Consider the following 14919-nt stretch of genomic DNA (forward strand, 5'->3'; position numbering starts at 1 on the left):
GAAACTTCCAAAGTTATTAATAGACAGTTCCAAATATAAAATAGATGTTTCTAGTATTATATATATATATATATAAATATGTATATATCAAAATGATTTCTTTTAGGAATGATTTTATTTTTAATTTAGGATTTTGACTCCATGACCCCCAGGATTTGTCAAGCCATGAATTTGTGTTTAACCTACACAATGTTACCCATCCCATTATCATTTCAATAAAGATAATTGATTTATTGTTACTACAAGGCCAAGCAATGATTGAATATGTCCGTCACCTTAAATTCCTTGCTTTATATAATATTTCACAAAAATATTATATAACTACGGATATTATTGTGAGTTCTGTCTCAAGTTTCCCAGTTTTTGTGTATGCCCAACCTAAAACCGACTTCAGACAGGAAATTAAAGACTTTCTTCCACCCAAATAAAACAGATTATTACAAAAGGGATTTAGTGGATTAGGCAGAAATAATCATTCTTGCTAAAAGAAAGGGAATTGAGTGAAAGAGAATGAATGGGGGATGGAAATCAGATAAATCAGTGAGATTACAGAACATTAGCCACTATATACTGTAGTATGTGCTACATTATTTTATAAAATAGGCTCAATCTAAAAAAACTAAATGAAGATAAAACCTGTTTGTGTGATGTTAGTGATGAAGAGAAATTGTGCAGCATTTTTAATCAGATTTTTCCTTTGTATATACTATAGCATGAAAACTGGTAAATTATTTTATACTGTAGTCTGTATAGGTAATTCACACAATCTTCACCCTGATTAATTATTATTTTTATTATAGTAGGTTGGACTCAGTTTATAGAATTAAATTAGTTTAGTACAGAAGTTTTAGGTCCAGGGGAGTTACAATTTATGAGTTAAAATTTCACCCCCTTGGGTCATTCAGGACTGAATGAAATGTTCTGTGAAACCAGTATTTCTAGGCCTAGGTAGGTAGTGCAGTATACAGTGTAGCTGTTGCAGTGCTGCTGGTTTAAACAAAGTTTTCGTAGCCCAGCTGTCGCATGACCCAACACAATGTAAAATAATGTAAAAAAGATAGTTAGAGTACAAACAGGATTCTTTAGAGCCTCAAGAGAACCTCATCCATCAACCTGTGTCTTACATCTTTATCTACAAATTCATCATACAAGAGAACAAAGGAACAACACATTAGAATTATACATTTCTAAAAAAGGTTAATTTATTCTAGACCAGGGAACATCAGTTCCAGTCCTCGGTTCCCACTGGTCTGATTTTCAGTATTGCTTTGGAGTAGGAGACTTATCATTTCCTCTGCACACTGCTATTAACCCAAATAAAGAAGAACAGATACAAAAGGATACAGAAAATTAAAACTACACATTTATTAGAATCAATTATGCATAAAAACAAGGAAACCCTAAAAGTGCTTGATATACTCCTCTCATCCAGATCTGTATTTGTTCACTGATGGGACACACCCTGAAGATACATTGGGCCCCATGTAATAATTCAAACCTGTCCACCCAGGATCGCAGAAAGTATCTTACATTGCAGAAGCGTGTACCATGGCAATACCGCCCCTGCTCATGCTAGCTCAATGGCGCAAGAGTAGGGGCTGTCAATCATCCCGGGTAAATGTGTCCGTGGCGTATTTACGTTTTTTGCTGCCCTAGGCACTCTAAATTCTGCCCCCACCCAAGGTTTTTTGCCCATAATATTTTTTGTTCAGGAAGTAACAAAGTTTTTTTTCAGGGCTTGCAAAACATTTGCACATACACACATAGCCAAAGACACATAAACACACATAGTTATGCACATACACTCTCGCACACACCCATATATATGCAAACACACAGATACACACAGACACACATACACACACATCTATTTATTGCTGCAATATATAATAAAACACAACAGATTTCTTGAAACAATACTTCCCCAAACACAGTACTGAGTGCTGAAAGACAATATAACTAAAGGCAATAGCTAGATAAATAAATGAAAGGCTCGGAGTTACATCTAAACTATAAGCTCCAGCCTGACGTACCACTGCCTCCTAACTATCGGTTGCAGGCTCGCTCATACAAGCCTACAGTGAAGGGCATCCAAAGCTACATACACAACTTGATAAATGGAGACCGTTGTCTTTATTCTTATTACTTATTGCTTTATTCTTAATACTTATTGCTTTATTCTTAATACTTATTGTTTTATTCTTAATACTTATTGCTTTATTCTTATTACTTATTGCTTTATTCTTAATACTTATTGCTTTATTCTTATTACTTATTGCTTTATTCTTAATACTTATTGCTTTATTCTTATTACTTATTGCTTTATTCTTAATACTTATTGCTTTATTCTTATTACTTATTGCTTTATTCTTAATACTTATTGCTTTATTCTTATTACTTATTGCTTTATTCTTAATACTTATTGCTTTATTCTTATTACTTATTGCTTTATTCTTATTAATGTTGTCTGCTTCTTCCACTCCCCCTGTCTCTGTATTTCCTCTTTCCCAGCCCCTATCTTTACATCTATCTCCCAGCTGTTGTGTTAATACTTTCCCTGCTATTTCCTCATTTCATTGCAATCTCCTCTCACACATCACATCATCTCTCATTTATTTTTCTAGAAATTATTTTTTTCATTGCCTCCCTGTTCCCTTTATCCCAATTTCCCAAGCAAGAATAGTTCAGCTTTTTGTGATCATCATTAAGGAGATATTGCCATTGTTTCCTCTAAAGTGTCATAATTTTAAAATGTATTGGGTTTTTTTGTTTCATGAAAAAAAACACCTTATTTATTTTTCTAGGAGAGGGCAAGTCTCTGTCTACCAAAAGAGTTGCTAGAGTTGTGCGTATCAGCCAGTGATCAATCTGTCCCTAGGGATGAGAGTTCATAAACATACATTTCCTGTTAGTTTTAATATTAATCTAAACTTTAACTAAATAAGAATAAATAAAAAGCTGAGACTGTGTTTAACTTTACTTCTATTATTAGCTGATCCATTACTAAATGGACTTGGTAGTATCAGCAATCTTACCTCTGCACTCAGTGCCATCTTCACTCTCCTCCCTTCCAGGGTTGCAGATACAGTTCCCACTGGAGACCATCCATTCTCCTTCCCCTCCACAGTGCAGTGTAAGGCGAGTTTTCCCTAGCTGTTGGGCTCCTGGAACACAATTTCCAATGGCTTCAGCCAATGAAGCACCACCTTCTCCACTGGAAGGTGTCTCGGGAAATAATGCCAAACCCCTTACAGTGGCCGGACACTTATGGAAATAAACTTTCACACCAGCTAATGATAGACAAGCTCCTGTGTCTACAAAAGCCAAATAAAACCCATTAGTGTTCACAGGCCCAAAGTCTAAAATTCTCTCATCCATCCGTGGGCCTTGCCCTCCTTTACCAGGATCTCTTGTAAAACTCTTCCCTGGTCCAATAGTATCCACCTTCACCCATAACTCTTCTGTCCATTCCCATTCCTCAACTTCCATTAGTTTTTGTGTTTGGTGGTAATAAAGTGTAAAAGTTTCTTTACAAGACAGATGATGCCTTTTTGGTGGTGGACGTAGACTAGCACAATCTCTTACAGAAAAGCGTAACTTTGTGTATACCCGCCGAGCTCCTCGTCCTTCAATAAATCCAGTGCGCAGCCAATTACTTCTGTTGGAGAGTTGGGCATATGAATTACACACTTCATATGTGCGCAGGAGACGTCGTTGGCCATCTAAAACACTGACTTCATCCCACTGAATGGTGGGGAAAAAATACAAAATTGAGCAATTTAAATGGGTCATTAAAATAAAGAAATAACATAGATTACTGTTTTACCTAATATTTAAAAATAGTTAAAAAATGTAAGTAAACTATTTAAAGCAACATTCTAACATATAATTAAGTAACTTTTTGATATACATTGCATTGCAATAAAAAAGCTTCTTAGCTATTAGTAACTCTAAAGTTTGCCCCTCATGCACATTCCTGGTATAAGTCTGTAAGCCTTGCAAGTTCTGGTTGGTCATATGTCTTTGCACTTTCTTGCCTATTAACAAGCTTGAGCTTTAAATTCACCTGCTGTGTATCCTTTCAAGACTGGAAATGAGAGTGGAAACTGTGCCAATCTATGAGTTAAAAAAATAAGTATTTTTAATGCACCATATATAGCAAAGTTGCATATAGAAGTTTATACAAAATACAAAGATATACTGCAAATTTTTGTGTGGTCCTTGATAAAAACAGTTAGGGCCAGATTAGAAATGGAACGCTATATTTATATATATATATATATATATATATATATTTTTTTTTATTTTTTTTTTGCTCAAACGCTAACTGCGCTCACATTAAAAAATTAGCCCTGCTGCATAAGCGCTACTATTATAAGTTGAAAATAAAAGGATATTGTCACCACACTAACTCCTTCTCCCCATAGATTTCTATGGAGTGACCTGAATAAATGCCTATTAGTTATCGCTCACACACTGTGCTAGACCAACTGCGCTAAAGTCGAAGGTGCGTTAGGAAAACTTTACATTCCTATGTTCTTCACATAGAAGAAAATATTCTTTTTATTTTTAAACAGATATCTCTCTCTCTCTCTATATATATATATGTTTAAAAAATGTATATATATATATATATATATATATATATACACACACAAATCTCAAGGCTCCCTGCAGGCTAGAGAATATTTTATATATATATATATATATATATATATATATATATATATATATATAAAAATACTGAATATGATGAATCTGAACACAAGATCACCTTCATAAAACCTTGTAAAATCTTAAGAAAATGTTTACCTCTTAAAAACTAATAAAAAGTAATAAGGAGCATAAATCAGTTACCATACATATAAAAAGTCCAACTAATGATGAATGATTCGTTCCAATATGATTTTCAATTCAAACTAGGCAACTGTCCTTTTTCTCCTTTAATCGATTGCTGCTTAGTGTGTAATCCGGGTATCCTGGACCCGGCAAACAAAACAAAAATACAAAGGACACACAGCGCCCACCGACTCAAGGTAACTCTAAAAACAATTTATTTGTGCGCATAAAAATAAAGATTTACACTTACAAGATTGCAGTGTTTACACAGCCTTTCATAAAAATGACAGCGGTTGTCCCATATTTTACTGTTTACTCTGAGCCAGCCAAATATCGGACAACCGCTGTCATTTTTATGAAAGGCTGTGTAAACACTGCAATCTTGTAAGTGTAAATCTTTATTTCTATGCGCAGAAATAAATTGTTTTTAGAGTTACCTTGAGTCGGTGGGCGCTGTGTGTCCTTTGTATTTTTCATATATATATATATATATATATATATATATATATATATATATATATATATATATATATATATATATATATATAATTAGTTTTTGTAAAATATATCTATACCTATATACGTATCTATATGGATATATATATATATATATATATATATATATATATATATATATATAGTGTGTGTGTATATATGTATGTATGTGTCCACACACACACACATATATATATATATATATATATATATATATATACCCTTACACTAAAAAAGCTATGTTAAAGCTGGTTATTCTTATTTTGATACTAACAAAAAGCAAATGTTTGTGCACATCTGATCTGTTAAATGATTGCTCAAGACAACTCCCTCCCTCTACTGTACTGGTGGACAATTCTACCCATATGTACAATGTAATTTTTTTTTTAGCTTAGGCTTATCGATTTTATATCTAACTGTCTATCTATTTATATATATATATATATATACAGTGAGGGGAAAAATTGTTTGGTCCCTTGCTGATTTTGTACGTTTGCCCACTGGCAAAGAAATGACCAGTCTATAATTTTAATGGTAGGTTTATTTGAACAGTGAGAGACAGAATAACACAAAAAAAAGTTATAAATTGATTTGCATTTTAATGAATGATATAAGTATTTGACCCCTTTGCAAAACATGACTTAGTACTTGGTGACAAAACCCTTGTTGGCAATCCCAGAAGTCAGATGTTTATTTTAGTTGGCCACCAGGTTTGCACACATCTCAGGAGGGATTTTGTCCCACTCCTCTTTGCAGATCCTCTCCAAGTCATTAAGGTTTAGAGGCTGATGTTTGGCAACTCGAACCTTCAGCTCCCTCTGCAGATTTTCTATAGGATTAAGGTCTGGAGACTGGTTAGGCCACTCCAGGACCTTAATGTGCTTCTTCTTGGTATGTTACCAATTGTTTTCTTGGTGACTATGGTCCCTGTTGCCTTTAGATTATTGACAAGATCCTCCTGTGTAGTTCTGGGCTGATTCCTCACCATTCTCATAAACATTGAAACTCCACGAGGTGAGATCTTGCATGGAGCCCCAGAACGAGGGAAATTGAAAATTATTTTGTGTTTCTTTCATTTGCAAATAATCACACCGTTGTCACCTTCTCACCAAGCTACTTGGTGATGGTCTTTTAGATCATTCCAGCCTTGTGTAGGTCTACAATCATGTCCCTGACATCCTTGGGCAGCTCTTTGGTCTTGGCCATGGTGGAGAGTTTGGAATTTGATTGATTGTTTCTGTGGACAGGTGTCTTTTATAAAGGTAACAAGCTGAGATTAGGGAGCACTCCCTTTAAGAGAGTGCTCCTAATCTCAACTTGTTACCTGTATAAAAAACACCTTGGAGCCAGAAATCTTGCTGATTGATAGCGGATCAAATACTTATTTCACTCATTTAAATGCAAATCAATTTATAACTTTTTGAAATGCGTTTTTCTGGATTTTTTTTGTTGTTATTCTGTCTCTCACTGTTCAAATAAATCTACCATTATAATTATAGGCTGATCATTTCTTTGTCAGTGGGCAAATGTACAAAATCAGCAGGGGATCAAATAATTTTTTCCAGTCATATACCTTGCCAAATACAATATCCCTTTTTATACCTTTTAAACCTTTTTATCAATATTATTATTATTTTTTTAATAAAAAGTATATATATAAGTGTAATCATTTATTTTAATATGTTTTTGATGTGTTCGGTGAAAAATGTTTTAACCCTTACAGCGTGGTTTTCCCTTTTGCTCCAGTGCAAAGTTTAACTTTGAACATGTTTGTGATCTCCATTGAAAGTATAGGTTGTGCTAGAGTGATGTCAGCCATGCTAACTCTTCTCTGGTAAATGTGATATACCATAAATTTGTTATATCAAGTTACACGCAAATGTTAGTGCGGTCTAGTGATATTGTGCATGGCGTCCTACGTTATCATTAGCACAACACTTGTAAACTGACCCTTATTTGGGATATAATGCTCTAGATTAGTTCCCAGTCTACTCAAACCTTAGTATTTGCCACTTTTAGTACATTTTAGTACATTCCAGGTAAATAACACTCAAATCAATATAAATGTTCCAATGAAGAAAGGAATATTTTATAGGTAGCTTACCCCTCCCTCTGGATAGGTGGTCCAGCCAATCTCAGAGGTTTCTTGAGTTGTATCAAGGAGGATTTCTGTTTAGAAATAGGGAAAACATGTATTAGTTCATTAACAATTCAATGACTCTATAGATATAGGGGCCGAAATATCAATGTCTGTCCGACACTGTAGCGTATCCTGTCCGACAGACACATTGCTGAATGCCGACAGCATACGCTGTCAGCATTTATCACTGCACAAGCAGTTCTTGTGAACTGCTTCTGCAATGCCGCCCCCTGCAGATTTGTGGCCACTTGGCTGCTAGCAGGGGGTGTCAATCAGCCTGATCGTATAAGATCGGGCAGATTGCAGACCACGGCCTCAGAGGCAGCGGACCAGTTATGGAGCAAAAGTCTTAAGACTGCTGTTTCCGACGAGCCTGAAGGCTCGCGCGGAAACAGGGGCATCAAGGCCGTTCAGCCCTTGATAAATCAGTCCTATAGTGTAAATAACTCATCAAACAAGTAATTTATGTACAGTAAGGAACATATACTTCAGCCATACAGGGGACATCAACCACATTGTTTGCCATTTCTCTATATTCCCTATTATAGTCTTTATGTAACCTCTTCTAAATCCGCTTATTCACCTTTTCAACTATAAACTATTATACAGTATATTTCCCAGCAAAACCAAAATACTTTTACCTTACTTTTTTTCAAATATTTCTACTACCTGTCATGACTATTTAATACACACCTGGTACTTATCTCTTCAAAAAATGTATTTAAAAATCAAGAGCAACACTAGGACAGGGGGCCATCATCTCAAGCTTCGGGGTAGTCATTTGTACAAGATGCAGGGTAGTCATTTGTGCAAGTTGCAGGGTAGTCATTTATGCAAGCTGCAGGGTAGTTATTTGTGCAAGCTATAGGGTAGTCATTTGTGTAATCTGCAGGGTAGTTGTTTGTGCAAGCTGCAGGGTAGTCATTTGTGCAAGCTGCAGGGCAGTCACTTGTGCAAGCTACAGGGTAGTCATTTGTGCAAGCTATAGGGTAGTCATTTGTGTAATCTGCAGGGTAGTTGTTTGTGCAAGCTGCAGGGTAGTCATTTGTGCAAGCTGCAGGGCAGTCACTTGTGCAAGCTACAGGGTAGTCATTTGTGTAAGCTTCAGGGTAGTTGTTTGTGCAAGCTGCATTATAGTAATTTGTGTAAGCTGCAGGGTAGTTGTTTGTGCAAGCTATAGGGTAGTAATTTCTGTAAGCTGCAGGGTAGTTGTTTGTGCAAGCTATAGGGTAGTAATTTGTGCTAGCTGTAGGTTAGTTATTTATGCAAGCTACTTGGTAGTCATTTGTGCAAGCTGTAAGGTAGTAATTTGTGCAAGATGCAGGATAGTCATTGCAGGGCAGTCATTTGTGCAAGCTGCAGGGTAGTAATTTGTGCAAGATGCAGGGTAGTTATTGCAGGGTAGTCATTTGTGCAAGCTGCATGGTAGTAATTTGTGCAAGATGCAGGGTAGTTATTGCAGGACAGTCATTTGTGCAAGCTGTAAGGTAGTAATTTGTACAAGCTGCAGGGTAGTAATTTGTGCAAGATGCAGGGTAGTCATAGCAGGGCAGTCATTTGTGCAAGCTGCAGGGTAGTCATTTGTGCAAGCTGCATGGTAGTAATTTTTGCAAGCTGCAGGGAAGTCATTTGTGCAAGCTGTAGGGTAGTTATTTGTTCACGCTGTAGGGTAGTAATTTGTGCAAACTTATTTACAGAAAAGATAGTTGATTCATGCAATGGATTTCCAATAGAGGTAGTAAGGACAAATACTGTATTGAAGAATGCCTGTGATGTCACAACTTGGGAAATATTCCTCTGACATTGTGTTCCTTCAAGAAACCCATCTTAAAGATCAGGAATTATGTAAATTAATTTCTCGTTGGGTTGGAGATTTCCTGGTCACCCCTTGCCCAAAAAGGAATGTAGAGTTGCTATTCTATTTCATAAGAAGTTAGACTACCAGGTCTCCAAAATAGGACGTGACCAAAATAGCAGATACATTATTGTTCACATTTTTATTAATGGCATCCAATATATACTATGCAATGTCTATGGTACTAATCAATTTTCTCCTGAATTTTGGGATCTAATTAAAAGAAAACTATACCCATTTTGTAGTCAAAGGATAATTCTTCGAGGAGATTTTAATATGACACTCTGTCCAAGCATTGATAGAATGTCTTATAAAAAATATGGAAAGTAGCAAATCATCTATATACTTTAAAAAATTCTGTTCATCACTTAAAGTTCATGATATTTGGAGAATTACATTTCCAGACATGCAGGAATATTCATGTGAATCCAAATCTCATCGTACTTTCTCCAGAATAGATCTTATTTTAATGTCAGAACAATTAATTTAGTTTGAATCTATTCCCAAGATTCACAACATTTTAATCTCAGACCATGCAATTATATAAATTGTTCTACATTTAACCAAGATCGAAAACAATCAAAGTATTAGTTTTTTCTTCCCACGATTTTTATTAAATAATAGTAAGTTTGTTAAATGGCTAATACAACAATGGAAGGAATATTGCTCTTTAAATGCTTCATATAACGAGAAAATAGAAATCTTCTGGGAAACATCTAAAGTGGTCAGATCAAAGCCTATGGGGCTTATCTATCAAGCTTGTAGGCCCGTGTTTCTGGCGAGTCTTCAGACTCGCCAGAAACACAAGATATGGAGCAGCGGTCTAAAGACCGCTGCTCCATAACCCTGTTCGCCTGCTCTGATGAGGCGGACAGGAATCACCACAATTCAACCCGATCGAGTACGATCGGGTTGATTGACACCCCCTGCTGGTGGCCCATTGGCCACGAGTCTGAAGGGGGCGGTGTTGCACCAGCAGCTCTTGTGAGCTGCTGGTGCAATGCTGAATACGGAGAGCGTATTGCTCTCCGCATTCAGCGATGTCTGTCGGACCTGATCCCCACTGTTGTTAAATTGGCCTCTATATGTGTAACTGGAAAACTTAAATTGTCTTATCAAGTTAAAAATGCACTTAGACGTTATAAAAGTTCTCCCACACAGGACAATGGGTGTCGATATACTTGGCTTAGAACTGAAAGAAAGGTTTTTATTAAACAAACACCTATGGACAAAGATAATAAAATCAATAATCGTTTCAAAATATATTATGGTTGTTCAGCTAAATACTTAGCCAAGGTGATCAGGAAAAGGAAGAGCAGAAATGATATTCCTGCCATTAAAGATAGATTCGCCAGATACACAGACAATAAAAATATCAGAGAAGTTTTTTTTAGATATTATCAGAAACTTTATTCTAAATTGGACATATACACTACAAATAAGAAACTTTTTTGGTCCAAAATAGTATTCCCCAATATCACCCCCTCAGATCTAGAGAATATCAATGCCCCACTTTCAACTGATTGTTACTACTATTAAAAATGCAAAGTCAAATAAGGCAGCAGGCCCTGATTGGCTCACTATATAACTATATAAAATTCTCTCTGAAGTCATTAAACCTACTTTAGCAAACTATTTAATAACTACTATATATTAGCTAATCCTAAATCCACTTATTTTACTTCTGCTAACATTATGTTAATTCCGAAAAAAAGGGAAAGATCTTGAAGAGCCATCCTCCTTTAGACCAATATCAGTTTTAAATTCTGATTATAAAATTATTTCAGCTATTATAGCTAACAGACTCAATACATGCCAAATTATTCATCCTGATCAAACAGGATTTATGCATGGTATAAATGTAACTATGAATCTACGGAGAGTGGAAATTATCCTAGATTATTTCTGGAATGATCTGTTGTCAACTTGACTTATCGGTTGAGGAGGTGGTGTTGAGATGGCTGGGTTTCTGGGGTTTCAAATGGGACCAGGTTTTGTTGAAAGTTGTGGAGTATGCTAGGCTATTCCGCCCTTTAGGTATTTTGGTAATTCATGCAGGGGGGAATGATCTTGGGTTTACGGCACAGATAGATCTGGTGTCTAGAATGAAGGATGATTTTGGAAGGATATGGGAGCTATTTCCTCAGCTACGGGTGGTTTCGTCAGAGTTGGAACCTAGGGTGTTTTGGAGGGCGGCGTGGGATAACAGGAAGCTGGATACTTCCAGAAAATAAACTAACAGGGTTTTGAGTAGTTTTGTGAAGCAAAAAGGGGGGGTGTCGATACAACACGTGGAGTTTGAAGGAGAATCTGGCTGGTGTTTTTTCTTGAAAGACGTGGTACACCTGAGTGAGGTCGGTCTGCAGTTGTTTACTTTTAACCTGAAAGAAGGGGTTTTAAAGACCTTGAGGGATTGGTGGGGCTCGGCCAGTGGCCGGGCCAGTGGCCGGGCCAGTGGCGGTGTTGATGTATGAGAAGTTGTGAAGCAATGTGGGTTACTCCTGTGGTCCAGGAGAGTTGCAATATGAGGCAAGCACTAATGTGGGTTACTTTGTAGCCAATGTTTTATGTGATGTACAAGTTATTTAATTGTTTACATGTTAAAGAATAAATTGGCTGAGGCCTTTATAACCCCAAGAACGGTGTGCTTATTTTTAGGATAAGAGAACATAGTCCCTAAGTATGGGGGTTATACATTTTTGCCTTTTTTGTACTAACATTCTGGATTTTTGTACTAACATTCTGGATTTTTGTATTAACATTCTGGATTTTGATGTAAAGAATCATATGTGCTTTTTGTAATGTAAGGGATGATTTAATCTCTTGTCAATGTCTATACGTCTGCTTTGAATTATTGGTTTTGTAAAATGTTTTGGATTAAAAAATAATATTATATAAAAAAAAAAAGAATGCCTGTGATGTGCATAATGCTAAATACGTATATATTTATGAGTGGACTTAAAGGCCTCCGGCTACTTATCTGATCTATGTTTGCAAGTTTGGATTCACTTTTGGGTTCCTCAGTGAATTAATTCCTTTTCACATGTCTCATTTAAATTTTCATTTTCAAAAGATCTTTTTCAGACTTTTCATCACATACACCAAGATTACGAGTTTTGCGGTAACAGGGGGTGCGTTGCTAGCGAGCATGTTTTTTTTTAACCGCTCACTTAAGACAACGCTGGTATTACAGGGTTTTTTAAACCCGGCGTTAGCCGCAAAAAGGTGAGCGTAGAGCAAAATTTAGCTCCACATCTCACCTCAATACCAGCGTTGCTCATGGTAGCTGTGAGCTGGCAAAATGTGCTTGTGCACGATTTCCCCATAGGAATCAATGGTGCAGAATCGGCTGAAAAAAAGCCTAACACCTGCAAAAAAGCAGCGTTCAGCTCCTAACGCAGCCCCATTGATTCCTATGGGGAAAGAAAAGTTATGTCTACAACTAACACCCTAACATGAACCCAAAGTCTAAACACCCCTAATATTACACTTATTAACCCCTATTTTGCCGCCCCTGACATCGCCGACACCTACATTATAATATTAACCCCTAATCTGCCAATCCGGACACCACCGCCAACTAAATTATCCCTATGAACCCCTAATCTGCTGCCCCCAACATTGCCGACACCTACATTATATTTATTAACCCCTAATCTGCCGCACCAAATGTCGCCGCTACTATATTAAATGTATTAACCCCTAAACCTATGTCTAAACCTAAGTCTAACCCCCCTAACTTAAATATCATTTAAATAAAACAAAATAAAATTACTACAATTAAATAAATTAATCCTATTTAAAACTAAATACTTACCTATAAAATAAACCCTAAGCTAGCTACAATATAACTAATAGTTACATTTGTATCTATCTTAGGGTTTATATTTATTTTACAGGCAACTTTATATTTATTTTAACTAGTTACAATAGTTATTAAATAGTTATTAACTATATAATAACTACCTAGTTAAAATAAAGATAAATATACCTGTAAAATACATCCTAACCTAAATTACGATTACACCTAACACTACACTATCATTAAATTAATTACCTAAACTAACTGCAATTAAATACAATAAACTAAAGTACAACCCCCCCCCCCACTAAATTACAGAAAATAAAAAAATAATTAAAAGAATTTTAAACTAATTACACCTAATCTAATCCCCCTAATAAAATAAAAAAGACCCCCAAAATAATAAAATTCCCTACCCTATACTAAATTACAAATAGCCCTTAAAAGGGCTTTTTTGTGGGGCATTGCCCCAAAGTAATCAGCTCTTTTACCTGTAAAAAAAAATACAATACCCCCCCACATTAAAACCCACCACCCACACACCCAACCCTACTCTAAAACCCACCCAATCCCCCCTTAATTAAACCTAACACTAACCCCTTGAAGATCATCCTACCTTGAGCTGTCTTCACCCAGCCAGGCACAAGTGGTCCTCCAGAGGGGCCGAAGTCTTCATCCGATCTGGGCAGAAGAGGACCTCCAGATGGGCAGAAGGCTTCATCCAGGCGGCATCTTCTATCTTCATCCATCCAGAGCGGAGTGGGTCCATCTAGAAACCAGCCGACGCGGAGCATCCTCTTCTTCCGACGACTACCCAATGAATGAAGGTTCCTTTAAGATGGCGTCCCTTGAATTCCGATTGGCTGATAGGATTCTATCAGCCAATCAAAATTAAGGCAGGAAAAATCCTATTGGCTGATGCAATCAGCCAATAGAATTGAGCTTGCATTCTATTGGCTGATTGGAACAGCCAATAGAACGCAAACTCAATCCTATTGGCTGATTGGATCAGCCAATACGATTGAAGTTCAATCCTATTGGCTGATCCAATCAGTCAATAGGATTTTTTCTACCTTAATTCCGATTGGCTGATAGAATCCTATCAGCCAATCGGAATTCAAGGGACTCCATCTTGGATGATGTCATTTAAAGGAACCTTCATTCGTCAGGAGTCGTCGGAAGAAGATTATGCTCCGTGTCGGCTGGCTTCAAGATGGACTCGCTCCGGATGGATGAAGATAGAAGATGCCGCCTGGATGAAAGCTTCTGCCCGTCTGGAGGTCCTCTTCTGCCCGGATCGGATGAAGACTTCTGCCCTTCTGGAGGATCACTTGTGCCCATTTACATTTGTATCTATCTTAGGGTTTATATTTATTTTACAGGTATATTTGTATTTATTTTAACTAGGTAGTTATTATATAGTTAATAACTATTTGATAACTATTGTAGCTAGTTAAAATAAATACAAAGTTGCCTGTAAAATAAATATAAACCCTAAGATAGATACAAATGTAACTATTAGTTATATTGTAGCTAGATTAGGGTTTATTTTATAGGCAAGTATTTAGTTTTAAATAGGAATAATTTATTTAATTGTAGTAATTTTATTTTGTTTTATTTCAATTATATTTAAGTTAGGGGATGTTAGACTTAGGTTGGGGTCGGCAGATTAGGGGTTAATAAATGTAGGTAGGTGTCGGCGATATTAGGGATGGCAGATTAGGGGTTAATAAAATTTAACTAGTGTTTGCGAGGCGGGAGTGCGGTGGTTTATGGGTTAATATATTT

The 14919-nt window shown here is 36.4% G+C and overlaps 1 protein-coding gene across 1 annotated transcript in view; it reads right to left on the minus strand.

The window, feature by feature from the left end:
• Positions 1 to 9567, minus strand: part of LOC128640552 (ephrin type-B receptor 5-like) — a 147622-nt gene extending 138055 nt beyond the window's left edge. Inside the window, exons 1-4 of the mRNA XM_053693021.1 lie at positions 9564 to 9567; positions 9136 to 9300; positions 7439 to 7503; positions 3036 to 3744 (exon numbers count right to left, since the gene is read on the minus strand). Of these exons, the coding sequence (XP_053548996.1) occupies positions 3036 to 3744; positions 7439 to 7503; positions 9136 to 9300; positions 9564 to 9567 (943 nt within the window). The remainder of the gene's footprint in view (positions 1 to 3035; positions 3745 to 7438; positions 7504 to 9135; positions 9301 to 9563) is intronic.
• Between the last annotated feature and the right edge of the window lie 5352 nt (positions 9568 to 14919).

The sequence above is a fragment of the Bombina bombina genome, chromosome 9 (genome assembly GCF_027579735.1).
Source record: "Bombina bombina isolate aBomBom1 chromosome 9, aBomBom1.pri, whole genome shotgun sequence".
NCBI classification, from domain to species: Eukaryota; Metazoa; Chordata; class Amphibia; order Anura; family Bombinatoridae; genus Bombina; species Bombina bombina.